Source organism: Triturus cristatus, chromosome 10 (genome assembly GCF_964204655.1).
Source record: "Triturus cristatus chromosome 10, aTriCri1.1, whole genome shotgun sequence".
Classification (NCBI taxonomy): domain Eukaryota; kingdom Metazoa; phylum Chordata; class Amphibia; order Caudata; family Salamandridae; genus Triturus; species Triturus cristatus.
The window spans coordinates 613,760,173-613,781,601 of record NC_140593.1 but is presented as its reverse complement, the minus strand read 5'-3'; the positions used below and the strand labels follow the sequence as shown (position 1 = coordinate 613,781,601).

At 43.9% G+C, this 21,429-nt stretch overlaps 1 protein-coding gene across 1 annotated transcript in view; it reads left to right on the top strand.

The window, feature by feature from the left end:
• The first annotated feature begins 254 nt into the window (after positions 1-254).
• Positions 255-21,429, top strand: part of TXNDC11 (thioredoxin domain containing 11) — a 440,118-nt gene continuing 418,943 nt past the window's right edge. Inside the window, exon 1 of the mRNA XM_085632134.1 lies at positions 255-529. Coding sequence (XP_085488260.1) covers positions 405-529 — 125 coding nt within the window. The 5' untranslated portion in view covers positions 255-404. The remainder of the gene's footprint in view (positions 530-21,429) is intronic.

Below are 21,429 nucleotides of genomic sequence, written 5' to 3'. Positions count from 1 at the left end.
TTCTAAACATACCGACATTTGGCTGTTCTATCGGTTAGATTAGCGATTGTTGTTTTAACAAAAGAATGATGTTTCGAAATTGCATGCAATGTCATCAGAAGCATTAAAGTGTTAGAGATAAATCATTTAGGAAAAAGCATGTGTGAGTGGGCGAGCTGCGGCTTCAAAGAGTGGCACTCTAAGCAACCAAAACACATAGCAAATGTTAACATGGCCGCCATGTTTACAATCACGCACGGGGCTTTACATTTATTGTCCGTTCTTTGTGTCAATGGTACGAGACTGAGACAAGAGATTGTTCTGAGCTGTCATTGGGGTCCCCGCCCCCATGCCTGGGTTCGCCCGGCCCTCTGGCGGAGGTGACACTCCCCTGCTACCTGCACGGCTAGGGATGTGAAGTCGGCATGCAGAGGCTGAGTCCGCTTCACTGCACGCGGGTGCTGTCCCAGATGGCCCGAAGACCAGATCTGTTGTGCGGGGCCATCGCCCTGAGCTGCGCCCTCATTGTAGCCCTCAGGTTTACCTGCAGGTTAGTAGTTGTTTCGAGGGGATGATTAGAGATATGATGAGGGGATGATTGGAGATATGATGAGTAGTGAGAAAGTGGGCATAGGTGAAAAGAGACACATTGGAAATAAATAACTTCTGAGCCGGGGTAGAGATGATGTGTCTCTATGAGCAGAAGAGGTGAAACTACTGAGTGGGAAAACTACTGTCCAGCAAGGGGGATAGGTGAGGCTTTAACGGGCCAGTAGATATAAGGAGTTACTGGAACGGCATAGGTGGTGCACTTTTAAGCGAACTAGGGGTGAATACAGCATATCTAGATAACATTGTAGCGAGCGAGCCGGGGATGCTCAATGGAGCCTGAGGGAACACAAAAAATGGGGCAAAGTGATGTTTTATGCAGCACTGGTTCCCTGAGAAATGCGCTATAAGAGATATGGAGCCGCTCATGCAAAATTCCATAACTATTTTGCTTTACTACTCGAACCTTCCCATCACTGAATTCGTTTTTGCATTGTCTAATTTTGTGAAAAATGTAAACGAGCAGTGAACTCGTGCGTTTTGCAGAATAATTGCCAGGTAAGTGGATAAACCGGTTTCAAATACTCCTATCTTGCTTGACATAGTTTGACGTTTTTCACTATGACATTCAACTGTATTTTTATGACCTGTGCCTTTACATAAACTGTGATATACTATGAATACCTAGAAAAATATTGAGAATCAGGAATGCATTTTTTCCAGAATTACTTTTTTCTACTGAGAGATGTCAGCACTTTCCCATAGAAGTGGGCAAGCCACTGAAAGCTTGAGCCTGAAGCCTGACTGGCTTAGCTCGAGGTCCTGTTGGATCCTCGAGCCCATAACTAGCCGACCTTTCATGTGGCTTCCCTGCCTGCCTCCCTCCTTCTAACCTGTGTCTGCCTGTCTCCTTCTTCCGAAGATGTGACATTATGGCGTCAGCTGAGCCTCCTGTGTTTCTGGGCAAATCATTAAATCCCCCGCCTATAAAATGAATGTGACCCTAATGTTTTCCTAAGAGAGTATTGTATTTTATATGACTGCTTATACTAGGAATACCTGTCATTGATGGTGTTATAGTTTGAATGGAATCTCAATAGAAATGATTTAAAACCATAATTTAAGAATTTAAAATTGAAAGTAAGTTTATAGACTGCACCATTGCAACACTTATGGTATCGTAATGCTGTTGGTTAGTTATGAGTGGTCTATATTCTCGTGCTAGATGGTTTACAAAAGATTGCAAATGTGTTTTAATTCAGAAAGGGATGGCAAGAAGTTTTGCTTTACTGCTCAACAAAATATCACAGTGCCTTGTAATACTCTTTACAAACTGATTGGAAGCCACACTAACTGTGGACACACAGATCAATATATTCTTCTCTAGTATCTTACATTTCGGTGCCAGCAATGTGTCTCACAGGTAATGCAACGCCCTGTTAAGGGCATGCATGGTCAGCCACTTGGGACCGACCCTGTTGACTAGTTGAGGCCTAAGACTTCATCTTCTTTGAAAAAGGCATCCTTGAATGTACAATTTTTACGAATCCTTGGAAACCGCCCATAACAGGACTCGGGGATGAGGGTTCTAGTAAATTATTAAGGAATTGCTCGCTGTAAGTTTCCTATACAAGGACATGAGAATCTGCCTTCAATTACCTGAATTGTCAGGTCCAGGTAATATATCTTACAGTTATTTGCTAGGTCTGGGAGAAAAATAGAGCATTGTTACTTTGCTTGTGCCAAACAAGAATAGAGAGTGTGTGTGTATGTATAATATTTATTGTATGATTAATTAAAACCATTGCAAAATGTACATTTCAAATAAAAACAAGAACAGTGTCAAGTAGTTGGTTGGTATCAGACCAGATCATGAAAACCTCATCAAGATAACAAGACCAACATCCAATGCTGAAAGAATTGATTTCTAGCTAGATCAATTGATGTTCTAAATTGTCCAACAAAAACATCTACTAAATCGTGCGGAAAGGAAGCTCTTATTGCGGCCTCCTTGATGTGTGGGAAGAAGTACTTTTGAAAGATGAAATAAACCACAGTCAAACCTGTAGGAATGGAATATGGTCGTCTGGTTTTAAATACTTCTGCTATAGAAATTTGGTGTATGTACGATGTCTAGAATGACCAATAATTTGCTCTTGCAATGCTTGATTTGATATGTTATAGTTGATATGGGCACTGCCTCTGCTGTAGGATTCTGTTTTGGGAAGAAAATCTTCAATTGAAAAATAATCCACATTTTTATATATAACTTAGAGGACAGACCACAGCATGAAAAATGGTGCTCCCAGTTGGGGAGCCTGGATTTTTGTGGATTATAGAAGGACGTATATTCCTGGTGCACATGGACATTTTACCTTCAAGAATTGAATTCCTTGTAGCTAAGACAGCCTCCCAGTTGTGCTTGTTTTTGATAATCTCAAACTTTCTTTTTAGGTTCAATAAGAAATTCCACCCTACAGTAGGTTGTGGTGTTAAATGTTCTTCTGCTGTCATTATTAGAGTTGTTACTATCTAAGATCATCACACCACCCACTTTATCTGGCTGGTTGATTGCAATGTCTGTGTTAGTTTTAATATTATTGAGAGTTGATTTTATTCCTTGTTTATGATATGTGGAATGTACAGTTTGTTACCTTCAACATTTTTAAGGTACTTCTGAAAACGTTTTTGAAATGTTTAGTATTCTTAAGATATTAGGAGGTGGAATACAATTTAGCAGTAGATGCAAGCTTGCAGTGTCTAACTTCACTAGAAATATGCTATTACCAAAGGAAAATTGTATTTGATTTTTGCATAAAAACCTTGGTCATTCCATTTTGTGTTGAAAAAAATGTGAGTGTTCTGTAATAAAAGTAAGGCCATTGTGTGGCAGGTATTTTTTTTTTAGCCCTGTTAAGGTGTGGTAGCTAAGATTTAAAACTGAGTAAGTATTCATAGATTTAGGGTTCAGTGTTACCACTGCTTATATTATTTGTTCCGGCAAACAATAACTTGCAAGCTTTAGGATTTCTTCCCTCCGCCACCCATGTCTTTTGGCTTTTTCGTAAGTCGATAAGAGGTGTTTGCAATAAACTGCTTTATAGGGCCTGGTCGTCGTTTCTTGGCAGTGCTACTTTTAAGCAGATCCTCACCCTTTTGCACATGGGACACTACTGTGACATACCCTCGCTTGTCTTCACCAATTTTAGGATTGTAGGTGCATCTGGGCCATTGCTGACCATTGATTTGAGTGGGAATGTGGCTACACAGTTCATTTGTGGTTCTAGGTCTCATTGTAGGAGACACAGGCTCAGACTACCTGGTATTTCCAAGAAAGTATTCATTAATCCGAGAAACCCTGGGATGGACCTGACCTTTATATTCTGCAAATTGAACTCTCTTTTGGTTCTTGTCTGCAAAGGGAAAGCATCCAGGGTAGGGTTGTTCACATTGGATCTTTTCCTTAGAGTCTGGTTTGATAGGCACTATTGTCCTAAGCATTAACTTTGACAGCATACCTCCTGTGTGTGTGGTCTGCTCGATCCCTGGCTAGAGCAGTTGACCTCGAAGCTGGAGAATCCAGTTCGAGTCTCCGCAGGGACGCTCATCATCCTGTGATTCTGGGCAAATAACTTAATCTCCCTGTGCCTAACAAAATGAATGTGTTAGTATGTAAAGCAACTGGTGCTCGTGTAAAGCGCTCTGATACCTTCGGGTTGAGTTTGTGCTATATAAAAAAAATAAAAAAGATGGCTTTGGTCACTAATTTAATCAAAGAATGTATTACATTGGCATCGTTATTGAACACTCTAGTTTTCCCCTTGGCCGGCTGCTGGGCATTTTCTCATTGTATATTTGCATACAGCACCGGATATAGCCCAAGGCACCTATTCTTTTTCACTATGAGATGACATGCATTAGAGATTTACCACCATGGGGCGAGGATGTGGTCTGATGGCTAGGGTGGTCGACCACGAAGCTGGGGAACCAGGCTCGAGTTTCGGCAGGGATGCTCAATATCCTGCGATTCTGGGCAAATCACGTAATCTCCATGTGGCTTTAAAAAAAAAATGTTATACAAAAAATGAATGTGTCCGTCTGTGAGATAACTGGTAAGCACTCTAATACCTTCTGGTCTAGTTTGCGCTATATAAAACTCGCCAAAATAACCATACGGTGTGCTTTTGTTAAAGCCATGCCAATATACTGAGTCTTCGTAGGCACAGAGTCATCTGTATATAGAAGGTGCATTCTAGCGTTTTGACTTGTTCTGTGTGACACGGAGCAAGGATTAATGCCTGTTTCTCAATTTTGGAATATATGTGGCTTCGGTCTGAAAATTGTGATCGGATTTTGCCACAGAAACTGAACTGCATATGTTAAAAAACATCTTGAATAACTCAATTATGGTCTTTGCATAACAGAAATAAAGAGAAGACACTGCTGTAGATCCCAAGATTATTACCAGAGTCCGGGGACAAATGAGAGACAGTAAATGTGATTCCATTGGTAGGACCTGAGTGGGACGGGGCCTGCAGAAGAACCAAATCAGTCTCTTGCGGTGTTCGATTTCAACTACTACAGTGTTTCATCACTCATGCCTTTCCTCACAGCAGTTGCATACAGTTTACGAAGTTAAGTAGGGGAGGTGTCCACAGCGTGAAGCCTCCACTTCCCTTTTATAGAAATAGAGTAGAAATAGTTTCACAATTACGTTTTTTAGAATAGAAGTATTCAATTCGTGGTTGATATTTGCTCTGTTTCTTAAGCTCTCATAACTTGGTTTATTGGCTTCCACCCAAAAAAATGCTGACTGCAACATTTCTTGCTCTGAAGATGGTGGCAAATGACAGTTAATCCCAAAAAACTTGAACTGCCTTGTGATACCATAGTGGATCAGGCACGTGCAAATGGACCACAGCGGAGAGAGACAATAATTGTATGTGTGAAGGCTCTGCTATTAAAAATCAAATATGCGTTATTTGGACTGTTTCTCGAGTATCTGAATTATCAGCCGATTTGATGCTTACATAATATCTGCATTTTATTGATATTGTGTTCAATGACTGGCTTGTTATTGTCCCTACTGTTGATTTGGGACAGTTGCCAGATCAATTACACTTTTACTTTTCTTCAGTAGGTATGTGACTATCTTCGTGATCATCAAAAATATTGTAGGCTCTGGTATGATGTATACATCAACACCGTGTTAAAATGCATTGGCAAGGGACATATTTTAAGAAGACTAAAACAAGGAATTACCTACAATCCGCCTGTCAAAAGGTGTTTATACGATCTTTATATCACTTTTTTTCTCTTTTCAAAGGTGTCTGAGTTTTATTTCAAATAGTCTGTTCGTTTTTCAGACGAAGGGCTTGGGTGAGCTTTATTGATTCAGTCTTCAATATATTTCAGGCTCTTATTCCTACAAGGGCATATCATTGCTACAAATGTAGGAACGTCCCAGCACTAAGAATAAGTCCTAACTAACTGTCAACTAAAGACCGCTATTCCCAATTAAAGTCTGATAAAGTCATAATTTAACTTGGGGCTCACCAGTGAAGTTGGCATGTGACCAACAATTTAAAATGAGTAGTTTGGTGGGGAATACTGCATCTATCTCACTACACAATACCTTTTGGTTTTCAGAATAAGGAGAGATGTCCTCAGAATAAGTTGATCATGGCTGGCACAACTCAATATGGGCAATGAAGATGTCGAGGTGAGGAGGGTGTGCTACCAACAGACACCTGCGTGCGTAGTGCGCAGGTGTCTAAATTAAAACTACCTGACATCCGTTTTGCAGAACGGACTTGGCAGACAAAGGCAGGGAGTATTTAATGTCAGTTTAAAAAGCATGGTAATTGCTTTTTGTTATTACTGGTGGTGGTGACCATATAGCATTTAATTGGAAGGACGTAGCCCCTCCGCCCACTCCCAGAAACCGCCACTGCGAACTGGAGATATACAATTTTACAGATTTAAATGAAACAGAGACAAAAGGCTCAAAGTGGCACTCGCGGCTATATGGTGGTGTGAGACAGGGTGAAAGTCACAAGTTCAGGCCGACCGTGTTGGAGTGTGGGCTGTACATAGGGACCAGGTTAGTCCAGCTGAAAGAGTTACCTTCACAGTCCAGCACAAAGCATTCAGTTTGTGGTGGATGGGCCGCAAGAAGAGCATTGTGGAAGGTCGTGTAAGTAGGAAATGGCGCAAAGGGCAGACTGGCATTGCTGTACTACGAAGATTCTGTCAGGTGTTGCGGATGGTTGGGGAATGGAGCTTTGGGTTGGCGGTCCCTGCGAGCTTTTGCTGTAGTGCAAAGTGCAGGTCACTCGCTACCGGGTGTCTTTGGCGGTAGCGTGGAGAGTCTGGTTTGCCTGAACTCTGTGTTGGCGAGCGATTGCAAGATCTTGGTGCAAACGTCCTGTTTGTGAGGAGCAGGTTAGGTAGCAGGTCAGCTGGGCAGTTGCAGGGAGCCTTTGGAGCTAATGTCCCTATAGCTCAGAATAGAAGGTCTGCTGACTGACCCTTGGAGCCACTTCAGCCTAAGATGAAGAGTGCAGGTCCACGCTTCTTTCTTAGCAAGCAGAGCAGCAGAGTATAAGGGCAGCAGCGTGTCAGTCCTTCTGGCTACATAGCAGCACAGCAGTCCTTATTCTATAGTATCCACAGGTCCAGGAGTGTACATAAAAGTTGAGGTTTGATATATATATATGTATATATGTATGGATATATGTATATTCACTGAAAAAAACCATAGGTTTCAGGGGTGTTATAGTAAGCTGGACATTTCCCTCGTACAAAACCCTAGAAATTCCCCTGTTATAGTTAGTTCAGCTAACTATAACTCGCGCCCCCGCAATGCACTGCTGATGACGTCACATATTACATCACTCATGACATGGTCAGTGACATCACTGATGACATCACTGATGACATCATCAATTGAGTATGTGTTTCTGAACAGTTTTATTATGTTTAATATATATAGGGAAAGGCCTGTTGAAAAATAAGTGGGTGTACAAGTGTGTGAATGGATGATTTTCTAGGTGCGTAACTGAGTCTATAAGTGAGTCATTAAATGTATCTTACTGCAGACTAGTGACTAAACTGTGTGAATGTCTGTATGTGTCTGTGTGTTGGTGTATAAGTGGCTGCATGGTTTTGTGAATAACTATATGAGTGTCTATATGGGTTATTGATTGGTTGTCTGAGTATCTGTATGGGTGCCTGAGTGTTTGTGTGGGTAGGGTGTGTGTGACTCTCTGACTAGATGTGTGAGTGGGTGATTCAGTGGGTGCATGTTTTTAAGAGTGCATCTGTGATGGACTGTATGGTTGGGTGAGTGTATGTATGTGTGTGTTAGTGATTGAATGTATATCTCAGTTGTACATGTGTCAGTAACTACATATGTGACACGCAGTGTATATGTGTGTAAGAGTATATAACTATCTATATGTGAGAGTGTGTGATATTGGGAGTGGCTGTATGCGCCATAGTGCAAGGATATCTGTGTCATGTGCTGTTTGTTTTTCTGCAGGAAGACACAGAATTTGTTAGTATTTTTATGAGTAAGTGAACTTGAGTGTTTTTAAACTGTATAGGTGAGTAAATTTTACTGTGATTAATTATTTGCACGACTGACTAGATGTGTCAGTACCTCAATGGATGATTGGCGGTGTGTGAGTGTCTATATAGGTGAATAAATGCATAGAGTGACTGTAAGTATGAGTGACTGTACAGGTGAGTGAGTGGAGATGTATGTAGACTTAAAAGTCAATGAGTGGGTGAGTAGTTATTGGTATTGGAGTATCTATGGTTGTCAAAATGGCCGTCTGAAATTTTGAGTCGGTGTATCAAAGGTTATATTAGGGTGTGAGAAGATGCACTAATTTTTCACATGGATGACGTCATCAGTGATGTCATCAGTGATGTCATTTGAGATGTCATCAGTGATGTCACTGACCATGTCATGAGTGATGTAATATGTGACGTCATCAGCAGTGCATTGCGGGGGCGCGAGTTATAGTTAGCTGAACTAACTATAACAGGGGAATTTCTAGGGTTTTGTACGAGGGAAATGTCCAGCTAACTATAACACCCCTGAAACCTATGGTTTTTTTCAGTGAATTTCTAAGGTTTTTTAAATGCCAATTCCCATCTATAACTTATCTCTGAAGATATCATGAAAAGCATTCTTTTTTAAAAGTAGGGTGCACATTAGTTTTGTGGAAAAGCATCTTTGTGATTGGTTAAGAAAAAGCAGTTTCAACGTGGAGTACATATCATAGGATAAAATTTGCTCAGCTCAACCACACCTGCTACTTGCATTTGGAAGGCACTGTTTGAACTTAAAACAATCGTCAACTTTTAACCTGCACGTGTTGTTAAATGTTCAACAAAAAGTTGCAAAAATATATCGTTAAGTTTTAAAAAATTGATGAACTTTTAACCTGCACGTGTTGTAGAATGTTCTAGAAAGTGTGTTGATAGAATACGTTGAACTTCTGACTTCTATGTGTTGTTGAATATTAAGAAAAACGGTTCATATGGAAAATTAAAAAGAAACCAATAGAGAAGTTTTCAAACCTAAAAGAATCAAGGAACTATTCTAATTTATTCTTTACATGTATTTATGTGTGCAGCAACAAAATTATAGATACAACAGCACTAGGAAAAGGAAGAAACAGGGAGTGGGGGGAGGGTGGAGATGGGCAGAATGGCACACATGCACAATTAAGTACAACACACATATAGACTAACAATGGCCAAAAGGAAACACACCAACAAGGAGCACAAGTCACACAACCTGCCAACATCACACCACTGAACGAGCATAGAAGTGAAAACCACGCTGCATTCATACAGAATGTGTACAAAGGCCAGTCGTTGGGGTTGTGGGATGTCTGCGACCTTGGTCATCATGGATGAGATGCCCAGCATGTGGCACATGGTCGAGTTCACTGTGTGTTATGTTGCCAAACGGCTTCTCCTCCATCCCACAAGCCCCCACACTTTTGTACGGTGAGCTGTTGTATCTCGTGCACTCGTACGGCACGCCATTGTAATGCCTATTTGCGCATGTCCTGCTACATTCCAACTACAACATCACAGTGCCGTTTGGAGGTGGTGCATGCCACTTTACAACATCGACTGCTGCGGCTCTTGTAACAGGCCACACCAGAACACAGAGACACACTTACAGCACTTTCTGTACACGGACTTGTCCGAGACACCCCGTTCCCCTTGCCGGATAGGCACACCCCTGCACTGACCTGTGAACCCCAGACCAGCACACGCCAGTTGTGCATGCAGGAGGATGCGTGCGTAGCTACACATCCAGGCTCATTGCCAACGCTGAGGTGACAGCACACTGTGATGTTGCAGGGCTCGTGCCTATCATGCTAAGACAATGACCACAGGGACACACTTACTAAGATGTGGGTTTGGGGGGCATTGTCGGTCCTGGAGTTGTTGAGATGAGTCTTCTGGCCCTCATGGGTATCCCTGTATCATGCTCATTGACTCTATGGTACCTGTGGGTGTTCTGGTGTGGCTCTTGGCTGTGTTCCCTTTCATGGTGCAGGTAGTTGTCCTGCTTAACACCAGCAGAAAGCAGGTGTAAAATCCCTGGTGCTAACGTGTCTTATCGCCGGAATTTGTTTTGCATTGCAATTGGTGTGAAAGTTGTGATGTGATTTTTTTCGTGTGCAGAACAATATACGAACTGAGCAGTGTATCTCATCAAGATCCAGCACCTGACGCGCTATTCCCAATCAATATAAATACAATGAGATTTCTTAATAGATTTTGTGTGTACACTAAGTGCAGCCAATACCTCAGTGCAATTCAATACAGGATTTTAGTATTTAGAATAAATCGCAAAGGTGCACCTCATGCCTTTTTGCACAGGAACGGCTACTCTCCATTTCATTATCAGCACTTTAACGGAAGTAAAGTTGAGATAAATCTAACACACTATTCAGAAGTTGGTGCAAACTGCAGATATCACCAGTATTCCAGCGATAAGTGTCCCAAAATTTAACACCATGGTGGACTCCATCAAATAACAGTAATAAGAACAAGAAAGAGTCACACAGCTGTTAAGTGAACAACCAAAAACGTTATAGTCCATGGATTCAGACAACAGACGATAGGGAGGAGGTGGATGGGGCAGCAAGCTAACTGTTCAGAGAAGGTGGGTATTAGGAACTCTATTGTTTTTAAAATGTGTGTCTGTGCGAACTACTTAAAATATGAACAAGTATGCAGCATAATCTCACTTTTATTCAGGAAGAAGAGGACGTTTGTGACTGTGACTCCGGGCTCACTTGGCAGAAACACCCCCTGACCCTCCACCCCCATCGCAAAATGTAATGCCCGTGAAAAGGGTAGGTGGACGCAGTGTTATATAGAACATAGTCCTGAGAGCACGATTGAAAATGAAAACTAGATGTAGTATATGGTATAAACTATGCACCAAAAAGTGTGATATAAGATGAACCGGGGCGTGAAATATAATATGCAATACATTGTGCGCAATGACAGATTCATTGGAGAGCGCGAGATAGCATAGGCACTAGCGCGTGCTATGCGATATGCGCCTTGGAGTGTAATATGCACAGGGCAGTGTTGTGTAACATAACTAGTCTCTAAAGTTGTAATATAAAATATGTGCTGGGGAGTTGTTCTGCTCGATTTTCCCGGCCTTCTTGTGTTAACAAGTGATTGAATGTGACTTCAGTCTCTTACCATTCAAGCCTAAGGGTTAGAGTAGTGAATGGAGCCTATTTACTAGGCACTTCGACATGATTCTGTGCTCTTCCCCATAGATCAGGGCTTGCACACATAGCCTAGGGGATAGATTCGTTAGTATTAGGGATAACCTGTCCTGTAGTGAGGGTATTTCATGGAGCTGTGCTGAATTCAGGCCTGGTAGGCCTCAAACGGGAGAGACTCCATCTTTCTTTCTGCTCCGGCAGCTTGGGATTCTTCTAGGTCAAGAGTAATGTTTTAGTTATGAGGTGTTATTCGCTTGGAGAGAACCGGTTCAGGCCGGCCCTTATCGAAGGATTGTATTTTTCTTCATGCCGAAGACACTACATCAGGCCGGCCGGCTGGGAACGTGTCCTTGGTACGGGGAGGTACGAGAATTTGGTGGGCGGCAGGTTACGGGCCGGAATTTTCCATGAGGAAATGCACCTCTATATTAGTGAAAGTCTGAGGCAGTTACATGTTCAGTCCGTAGGCGGCATCTAGCCGTTAGCAGTAAAGCTACTACTTATTCCAGGGAAGACAGACGCCATCTTGAAGGCGGAGAAGAACTGAGAGACAGATGCTTTCCTAACAGAATAGCCAGAGAGGAGAGAGGAGCCGATAAGGAAGAAGGTCCCAGTGACTCGGAGAAGGGTGATTCCAGGCGAGCCGAGGCACAGACGAGAGGGGAGCCTAGATGACCACTGAGTGCGGGCTACATACTACTAAGGTGATGTCGACCCTTTCTTATTAGAGTGTACAACTTAATCTTTCACTTTTCTTTGCAGGTTATGTGTTATATCGTAATGTTATGTGATTGCGTATGTAATGAGTAATAAAGTATCCAGTTTGTAGTGAACCAACATGTGATGCGTGTTCTTGTATAAGAGGGTAGCCTATTCTTCTAGTCAGCTGTGGCTACATGAACAGATGTTAACCCTGATCAGGTAAGTGGTAACTGAATAAAGGAAAGAGGAGCCCCTCGAACCTGAGAACAGGCTATGCCCGAACTGGCAATCCTTGTGTGATCTGATGAATAGTGAGACTGATTCCCTTTTTGTATGTTATGGTGATCATAGGATGAACTGTCGTATGAGACTGCCGTCTAGGTAGAGAGGTCTGGATTCGTAGGGGATCGCGAGGCCGCCGATTGTGCTGATACTGTCGTATGGGCAGAGAGGTCTGGGTTCGTATGGGACCGCGAGGCCGCCACTTGTGATACTGTCGTATGGGCAGAGAGGTCTGGGTTCGTATGGGACCGCGAGGCCGCCACCTGTGATACTGTCGTATGGGCAGAGAGGTCTGGATCCGTATGGGATCGCGAGGCCGCCGATTGTGCTGAGACTGCCGTCTGGGTAGAGAGGTCTGGGTTCGTATGGGACCGTGAGGCCGCCACTTGTGATACTGTCGTATGGGCAGAAAGGTCTGGATTCGTAGGGAATCGCGAGGCCGCCGATTGTGTTGATACTGTCGTATGGGCAGAGAGGTCTGGGTTCGTATGGGACCGCGAGGCCGCCACTTGTGATACTGTCGTATGGGCAGAGAGGTCTGGGTTCGTATGGGACCGCGAGGCCGCCACCTGTGATACTGTCGTATGGGCAGAGAGGTCTGGATCCGTATGGGATCGCGAGGCCGCCGATTGTGCTGAGACTGCCGTCTGGGTAGAGAGGTCTGGGTTCGTATGGGACCGTGAGGCCGCCACTTGTGATACTGTCGTATGGGCAGAAAGGTCTGGATTCGTAGGGAATCGCGAGGCCGCCGATTGTGTTGATACTGTCGTATGGGCAGAGAGGTCTGGGTTCGTATGGGACCGCGAGGCCGCCACTTGTGATACTGTCGTATGGGCAGAGAGGTCTGGGTTCGTATGGGACCGCGAGGCCGCCACCTGTGATACTGTCGTATGGGCAGAGAGGTCTGGATCCGTATGGGATCGCGAGGCCGCCGATTGTGCTGAGACTGCCGTCTGGGTAGAGAGGTCTGGGTTCGTATGGGACCGTGAGGCCGCCACTTGTGATACTGTCGTATGGGCAGAAAGGTCTGGATCCGTATGGGATCGCGAGGCCGCCGATTGTGAGGTCTTGGTATGCATAGTAGGAATCCCCTGTCCTTAGGTGATAGATATATGTGGTTGCAGGATTGTAAATAGGGTCTAGGGAGGGGGTAACGTTCTGGCTGGGTTAGTGAGGCTCTGATGAGCGGGTTCTATCTGATCCGAAAACCCAAGCAGAACATTTGGCGTCACGAACCGTTTACGAAACCTGTGTGCGTTGTGGTTGTATCGTGTTTGCTTTCGGCGCGTGCGTGCTTTCGTCTGAATATTATTCGTATATAATTGTGTGTAGTTTTCTTTTCTCTTTCTTCTTTTTCTTTTTCTCTTTTTCTTTCTTTTCCAAGATGTTTTCTAGAAAGTCGAAATCTACTTTTAAGTTGCCCGTTGATATTCCCGGCTGGGATTCAACGCCTTATGAGGCCTTGGCCCGTGAGTGGGCTGATTCTACTGGTTTGAGTGAGAATTGGAATTCTTTTTTGGAGCTGGCGGAGCCGGCTAATGTGATTACTTGTTTACAGAAGGCGCCGGTATCTAAGGGTGATGAGCTTCCCGTTTTGGGGTGCAGAGGTTGGATTGTTCTGTCTGCGTACAGGATTCTGCATGAGAGGTTGTTGAAGTTGCAGGACTTGCATAAGGATTTGGAAGCGAACTTTATTGAGATTCAGAATGCTCATACTTTGTTGCGGTGTCAAAATAAGTTGCTTGCTGATAAACTTGAGACGTACCAAACCATTGCCGAGAGGGCGGCTGTGCGAATTGCTCGTTATAAATACAAGAATCGGCGTGGTCGGGTCTCGACGCGAAAGGTGCGTCTGGTCGTGGCGAAAGCCGGACTGGATTGGAATCCTGATGAATGGGATGGTAATATCTGGAACTCGAGTGATTCTCCTTCCTCGGGTGAGGAGTCTGCCAAGCGCGAGTCCTCTCGCTCCGGCCGTGCTTGTAAATCTGCTTCTTGCGCCTCTGATGGTGCACCCCGTGATTGCGCTCGTCCTTCGAGCGGGGTCGATGCTTCTTCCACTAATTGTTCCTCTACGTGTACTGGTCGAGCTCCTTGTGATGCTCATCCCGCGGTCTCGGCGCATCCTGTTTTTCGACGGAAGGTGCAGCAGGCTCCCGGTGCTCCGAATGGTATTGCTTTAGACTCTTTGGAGGATTTTACTCAACAAGAAATTAGTGATATTTTGCAGCGATTTCGGCAGCGAGCTGGTGAGACCTTACTCACATGGATGGTGCGCCTTTATGAACTGGGCGCTGCTGGCATTATGTTGGATGCTGGCGATTGTTTGAAGTTTTGTTCCTTGAGTTCGGATTCTACTGTACAGGATCATTTTCGTAACTTTAATGGTGGTGGTCAAATTTCTTTGCTTCAATTGGCGACTGAGGGTTGTAATCAAAAATATCCTACTGAGTCTGACTGGCCTCTGAATGACAAGCCGTGGTATACTTTGCGCGATGCTGCGCAACGTCTCAAAGAGGAGGTGATGAAAACGGCGATTTTTCTAAATACTGCTGACAGGTTGCTTGATGGTTTCTTGACATCTTCTGTGCGGAATCGTATTATTCGTTCTTCCCCTGTTGCTTATAAGCAGGTCATGATGACTTTATTGATTAATCAGACTGGTAACATGTTATCTGTGGTGCTGGAATCGGTACGCCAACTCAGTGAGTTGGGTGAGTGGTTTAAACCTGAACGGCAGTCCCGGCCTGACACTCGTACTCCTGGTGACAATAAACTTACTAGACGTGATATGTTTTTTGGTCTTATGGCCGATGGTGTGCGGAAGGAGGACATTGATGGTGAGACTACTTCTCGTTTGTGGGAAATGTTTCGCAAACGTGGCTTGGATCGAAAGGAGGGTGCCCGGCGTGTTCGGACAACTGAGTATGATCGTGGTTTTTCTGACGGTAGCGGTGATGACGACCGCCGTGGGCGCTCTGATCGTCGTGATGATCGACGTTATGCGCGTGATTTGTCCCCCCGTCGTGAGAGAGACAGGGAGAGAGAGGGGGAAAGAGAGAGGGGGAGAGATGATTATGTTAACAGCAGACGTAGAGATGATAGGGATCAATCCCCTGAGTTGAGAAGGAGAGAGGATCGACACATATTGGCCGATCGAAACCCGCAGTACAATGCAGGGAACAGTAATCCATTTCGTAATGGAGATGGATATGAACAGGAGGTATCGATACCTAGGAACCGTGAGAGTCTTTATCCTGATTTATCCTGGTACACAGAACACAATAAAAAGGACTAGGAAATAGGTCAAGCTCCAGTACACAGATGGGCTCACAGAGATAATAGACCCTATGTAGATATTGATATTTATTGGAGACATCGTAATATCCAAAGGGCCCGAGCATTGGTAGATACAGGAGCGGAGGCCACTCTTATTCATGGAAAATCAAAGAAGTTTAAAGGTCAGCCTTTTACAATTACCGGATTAGGTGGAAAGGAAACTCCCGCAGTTCAAACCTTACTTGAAATGAGAATAGGTAGAATTCCTAGAAAAGAATACTCTGTATTAGTGGTGCCACTCTTAGAATTCATAATTGGAATTGATATTTTGAAAGGAATGACTTTGCACTTAGATGATGGATGTTACCAATTTGGAACTAAACATTATATATCGTCCAGGCCTGTACGGGTTGGTCGTTTAAGAATGCCCCCCATAAAAGTTCCCCAGGCGACAAAAGTGGTTCGTCAGAAGCAGTATCGTATTCCAGGTGGTCATGAAGAGATTAGTACCACTATTCAGGAGTTGGTGGATGCAGGAGTTATAACCCCAGTTACTTCTGCTTGGAATAATCCTGTTTGGCCTGTACGTAAGAGTGATAATTCTTGGCGCATGACTGTTGATTATCGAGAATTGAATAGACACACACCCTCTTTGACTGTTGCAGTACCGGATGTTATTACCCTAATTGAAAGAATCCAGAAACATCCAGGTACATGGTATGCGTCCATTGATATTGCTAATGTTTTCTTTTCGATTCCGATTGCCCCTGAGTGTCAGGAACAATTCAGTTTTACGTGGAACGGGCGTCAGATGACGTTTAGAAGTCTTCCTCAGGGCTATGTGCATAGTCCTACGATATGTCACCGGCTGGTGGCAGAGCATCTGGCTGAGGTACCAGTTCATCCACAAATTCAGATATGTCACTATATTGATGATATTTTGATCCAAGGTGAATCACAAAAGGAAGTTCAGACCCAATTGGATAGAGTCATTGAGTGCTTGCGTGAGAAAGGTTGGGAAATCAACCCGGATAAATTACAAGGTCCGTCCCAGGCTGTGAAATTTTTGGGTATTAATTGGCATGAAGGGCACCGAGAAGTGATCCCTCAGGTTAAACAGAAAATTCTTGATTTTGCAGTTCCGAGAAATAGGAAAGAAGCCCAAAGCTTCATTGGTTTGTTTGGATTTTGGCGCCAGCATATTCCTCATTTGAGTCAAATATTGGCCCCTTTGTACCAGGTCACTCGTAAAAAGAATGCATTTGAATGGGGTAAGCCACAGCAAGATGCATTCAGTCTGGCAAAAGAAGCAATTCAGCATGCTCTGGATTTATGGCCTGTATGTGATGGTGATGTGGATTTGAATGTGTCTGTACAAGGCCTTTATGCGAATTGGAGTTTGTGGCAGAAACAAGGCAAGAGTAGAGTACCGTTAGGTTTCTGGACTAAAAAGTTACCTGATGCTGGTGAGCGTTATACACCTTTTGAGAAACAGTTACTTGCATGTTATTGGGCTCTGGTGGATACCGAGCAATTGACTTTGGGACATGATATAGTTTTGCGACCTGAAATTCCTATCATGCAGTGGGTTATGAGTTCGCCGAAAACTCACCGAATTGGACACGCTCAAGAGGCGAGTGTGATTAAATGGAAATGGTATATACAAGACAGGGCACGTGTGGGACAAAAAGGAGTTGCATCTTTGCATGAGCAGGTGGCACGGGCGCCATCAACTGAAACTGAGAGTGAATGTTCCGTACCTTTAGTACAGGAGTCTCCTGTTAAGTGGGGTAAACCTTTTGATGATTTGTCCGCAGAGGACAGAAACCATGTCTGGTTTACGGATGGTTCAGCAAGGTTCATAGGGACGAAACGGCATTGGAAGGCAGTGTCCTATAATCCGATCACACAAAAATTGCTGAGTACAACTGGTGAGGGTAAGAGCAGTCAATTTGCTGAACTCTATGCTGTTTATCAAGTTCTGAAACAAGAGTTACCTGGCACATGTCATATTTTTACCGATTCTTGGTCTACTGCTAATGGACTGGCAGTTTGGTTACCGACTTGGCATTCCCATAGTTGGAAAATCCATTCCAAAGAATTGTGGGGAAAAGAATTATGGCAGGAGATTTGGGAAATGCTCCCACAGAGTACTGTTACAATCTTCCATGTGGATGCTCATACCCCGATAGACTCTCTTGACAAATTCTTTCATAACATTGCAGATGAGAAATCTAAAATTGCTGAGGCAGTGGTGGACACGCAAGATTCTGATATTGCGGGATTGGCGAAATGGGCCCACCAGAAAGCAGGACACTTTGGAGAAAAAGCCACTAGCAGGTGGGCTGCTGATCGAGGAATTTATATTCCCCTAGATTTAATTAAAAATGTTATTCGACATTGTCCCATTTGTCAGCATATCAGGCAGCGCAAAGTGCCCCAAATTGTTAAAGGTCATTTACATCGCGGGAAATTGCCCGCTCAAATTTGGCAGATTGATTACATTGGTCCACTTCCCATGAGTAGGAATTGTCAATATGTTTGCACCATTGTTGATACATACAGTGGCCTGTTGGTGGCCCTTCCCTGTAAGCAAGCTACCCAATTGAATACTATTAAAACATTGGAATTGATTATGATGTATTATGGTGTGCCATTCCAAATTCAATCTGATAATGCATCCCATTTTCGTGGAAGATTGGTACAGGAATTCTGTGTGGAAAACAATATTGAATGGGTGTTTCATATACCATATTATCCACAGGCCTCGGGTCTTGTGGAGAGGTTGAATGGCCTGCTAAAAGACCAACTGCGCAAATTAACAGATGACAAGTATAAGAATTGGCGAGATTTTTTGCCTCAAGCGCTATTGATTTTGAATAACCGTCCTTTTCTAAATGCTGAATCCCCACTTATGCGTTTGTTTCCTCCGAATGTTGATGCTAAGCCCAATGAGATCAGAGAGACTGTGATGTACTGGGAGATTACTCCCGGAGCTTTGGCTCCATGCAGAGCGACCCCAGGGTCGGCAGGTTTAGACTTGCATGCCATGGATGACACCATTATAAAAAGTAAAGATCGAGTCATCATTGAAACAGGTGTTGGTGTTCAGATACCACCTGGAAATTTCGGATTAATTGCCCCTAGATCGGGGCTGGCTGTAAAAGGCATTCAGGTGCTTGGAGGAATCATTGATAGTGATTATCAGGGAGAGATTAAGGTGCTCCTGCTGAATAGCAGTGAGGTTGACTTACTGATACATAAAACTGACCGAGTGGCTCAATTGCTAATAATGCCTGTGTTCAGCGGTGAGATCACAAAAGGCACTGCCCCAACGTTGCTAACGGTACGAGGCCAGAAAGGTTTTGGCTCCACAGATAATCCTGGGGCCAGAGTTTGGGTGCAGTCGCCTAAGAATCCCCCTGAACAAGCAGAAGTGATTGCAACCGGTCAAGACAACACCATTTTAGTTATGAGACCAGGGAAAGATAGCTGGGAAGCAGTCCCGGCTGACAAATGTTATTTACGAGAATGAATAATGCCTGTATTTGATTCTTTTTCAGATCATTCTTTGGACTGTTGCTGCAGGATGTGTCGGCGTTGGACTCCTTTTGGGATGGTACGACGAGAGAAGAGGGATCCCATCAAACCGGGCTGAGTTGAGAACCCGAGTGTCGCGTTCCTTCGCTGCGTGGGATTCGTCGCCAAACTTTTGGGTTACATTGGCCAAGCAAGTGACGAAGACCCCTCATTTCTGCTTGACACCGATGAGATCGGTAACTGATATATTGGCAACTTGTTTGGTTGCTGTCCCTGCTTCATTGGAGACTCTGACTCATATTTTTAATATAACAAATGCTCGCCCCAATGTTCTTCTGGGCGATTTCGCTGCCCATGAGTATTGCCCCTTGTGTACTGTACTGTCAGACCCGATACCGCCTGTCCAGTCCCAAATAGTTACCTATAATATCACACAAGGTGATTTATGTTTTTTCCTTACTTGTGATCCTAGTGCGATTTCTGAATGTATGCGTTTAAAATTGAAAGGTGCCACTTCATTCACCGCTCATGAACGAACTTTGTGCTTTCAAAGGACACCGAAAACATGTACTTCTGTTCAGAATAACATGACTTGCAAGAGTATGGTAGTTACCCCCAGTCACTATCGCACGATGTTACTACCTGCCGGATGGCTTTTCTCATGTGGTAATACTTCCTGGCCATATATCCCCGCAAATATTTCTGGAGGCCCTTGTGCCATTACTAGACTGAGCCTACTCATGTTCTCGTCACATCCGAATGCCAACTCTCGTGTGATCCGAGATACAGTGAGGTTACAGGAGGATTGTGACTCATCTTTGCATTTATATTCCAAGTCTGAATACCTTAGCCTGGCTGTTTCAATTGTTGGTGTTCCTGCTTTGGCAGTTTATAATGCCAAATCTATTGGGAAAATGGCCTGCTGGATGGTAAAATCCATCAATCATACTTCTACAATCCTGTCTGACATGCTATTAGACGCCCAGGGTGAACGAAGGGCTATCTTACAAAATCGAGCGGCCATTGATTATCTTTTGCTTAAACATGGACACGATTGTTCTGATTTTGAGGGTCTTTGTTGTTTTAACTTGTCGGATCATACAAAATCCATTCAGGTTCACATTGACAAATTACATGACTTGACAGAAGAAGTTAGAAAACACATTGACCAGGGCTGGTTTGACTGGCTCTTTAATTGGTTACCTGATTTGCATTTGTTACGTCAAATATTAGGAGGTATTCTGATTACTATCGGCATTTTGATTTCTATCTGTTGCTTTATTCAGTGTATTCCTTCACTACTTCAATTCTGCACACCTGGTACTAGACATAGATCAGTTAGTCTTGTTTCATATTATTCTTCCACAGATGTTAGTTCTGTTTAATGAATGTATAATAGACTGAAGTCAAGGGTGAAATGTTCTGCTCGATTTTCCCGGCCTTCTTGTGTTAACAAGTGATTGAATGTGACTTCAGTCTCTTACCATTCAAGCCTAAGGGTTAGAGTAGTGAATGGAGCCTATTTACTAGGCACTTCGACATGATTCTGTGCTCTTCCCCATAGATCAGGGCTTGCACACATAGCCTAGGGGATAGATTTGTTAGTATTAGGGATAACCTGTCCTGTAGTGAGGGTATTTCATGGAGCTGTGCTGAATTCAGGCCTGGTAGGCCTCAAACGGGAGAGACTCCATCTTTCTTTCTGCTCCGGCAGCTTGGGATTCTTCTAGGTCAAGAGTAATGTTTTAGTTATGAGGTGTTATTCGCTTGGAGAGAACCGGTTCAGGCTGGCCCTTATCGAAGGATTGTATTTTTCTTCATGCCGAAGACACTACATCAGGCCGGCTGGCTGGGAACGTGTCCTTGGTACGGGGAGGTACGAGAATTTGGTGGGCGGCAGGTTACGGGCCGGAATTTTCCATGAGGAAATGCACCTCTATATTAGTGAAAGTCTGAGGCAGTTACATGTTCAGTCCGTAGGCGGCATCTAGCCGTTAGCAGTAAAGCTACTACTTATTCCAGGGAAGACAGACGCCATCTTGAAGGCGGAGAAGAACTGAGAGACAGATGCTTTCCTAACAGAATAGCCAGAGAGGAGAGAGTAGCCGATAAGGAAGAAGGTCCCAGTGACTCGGAGAAGGGTGATTCCAGGCGAGCCGAGGCACAGACGAGAGGGGAGCCTAGATGACCACTGAGTGCGGGCTACATACTACTAAGGTGATGTCGACCCTTTCTTATTAGAGTGTACAACTTAATCTTTCACTTTTCTTTGCAGGTTATGTGTTATATCGTAATGTTATGTGATTGTGTATGT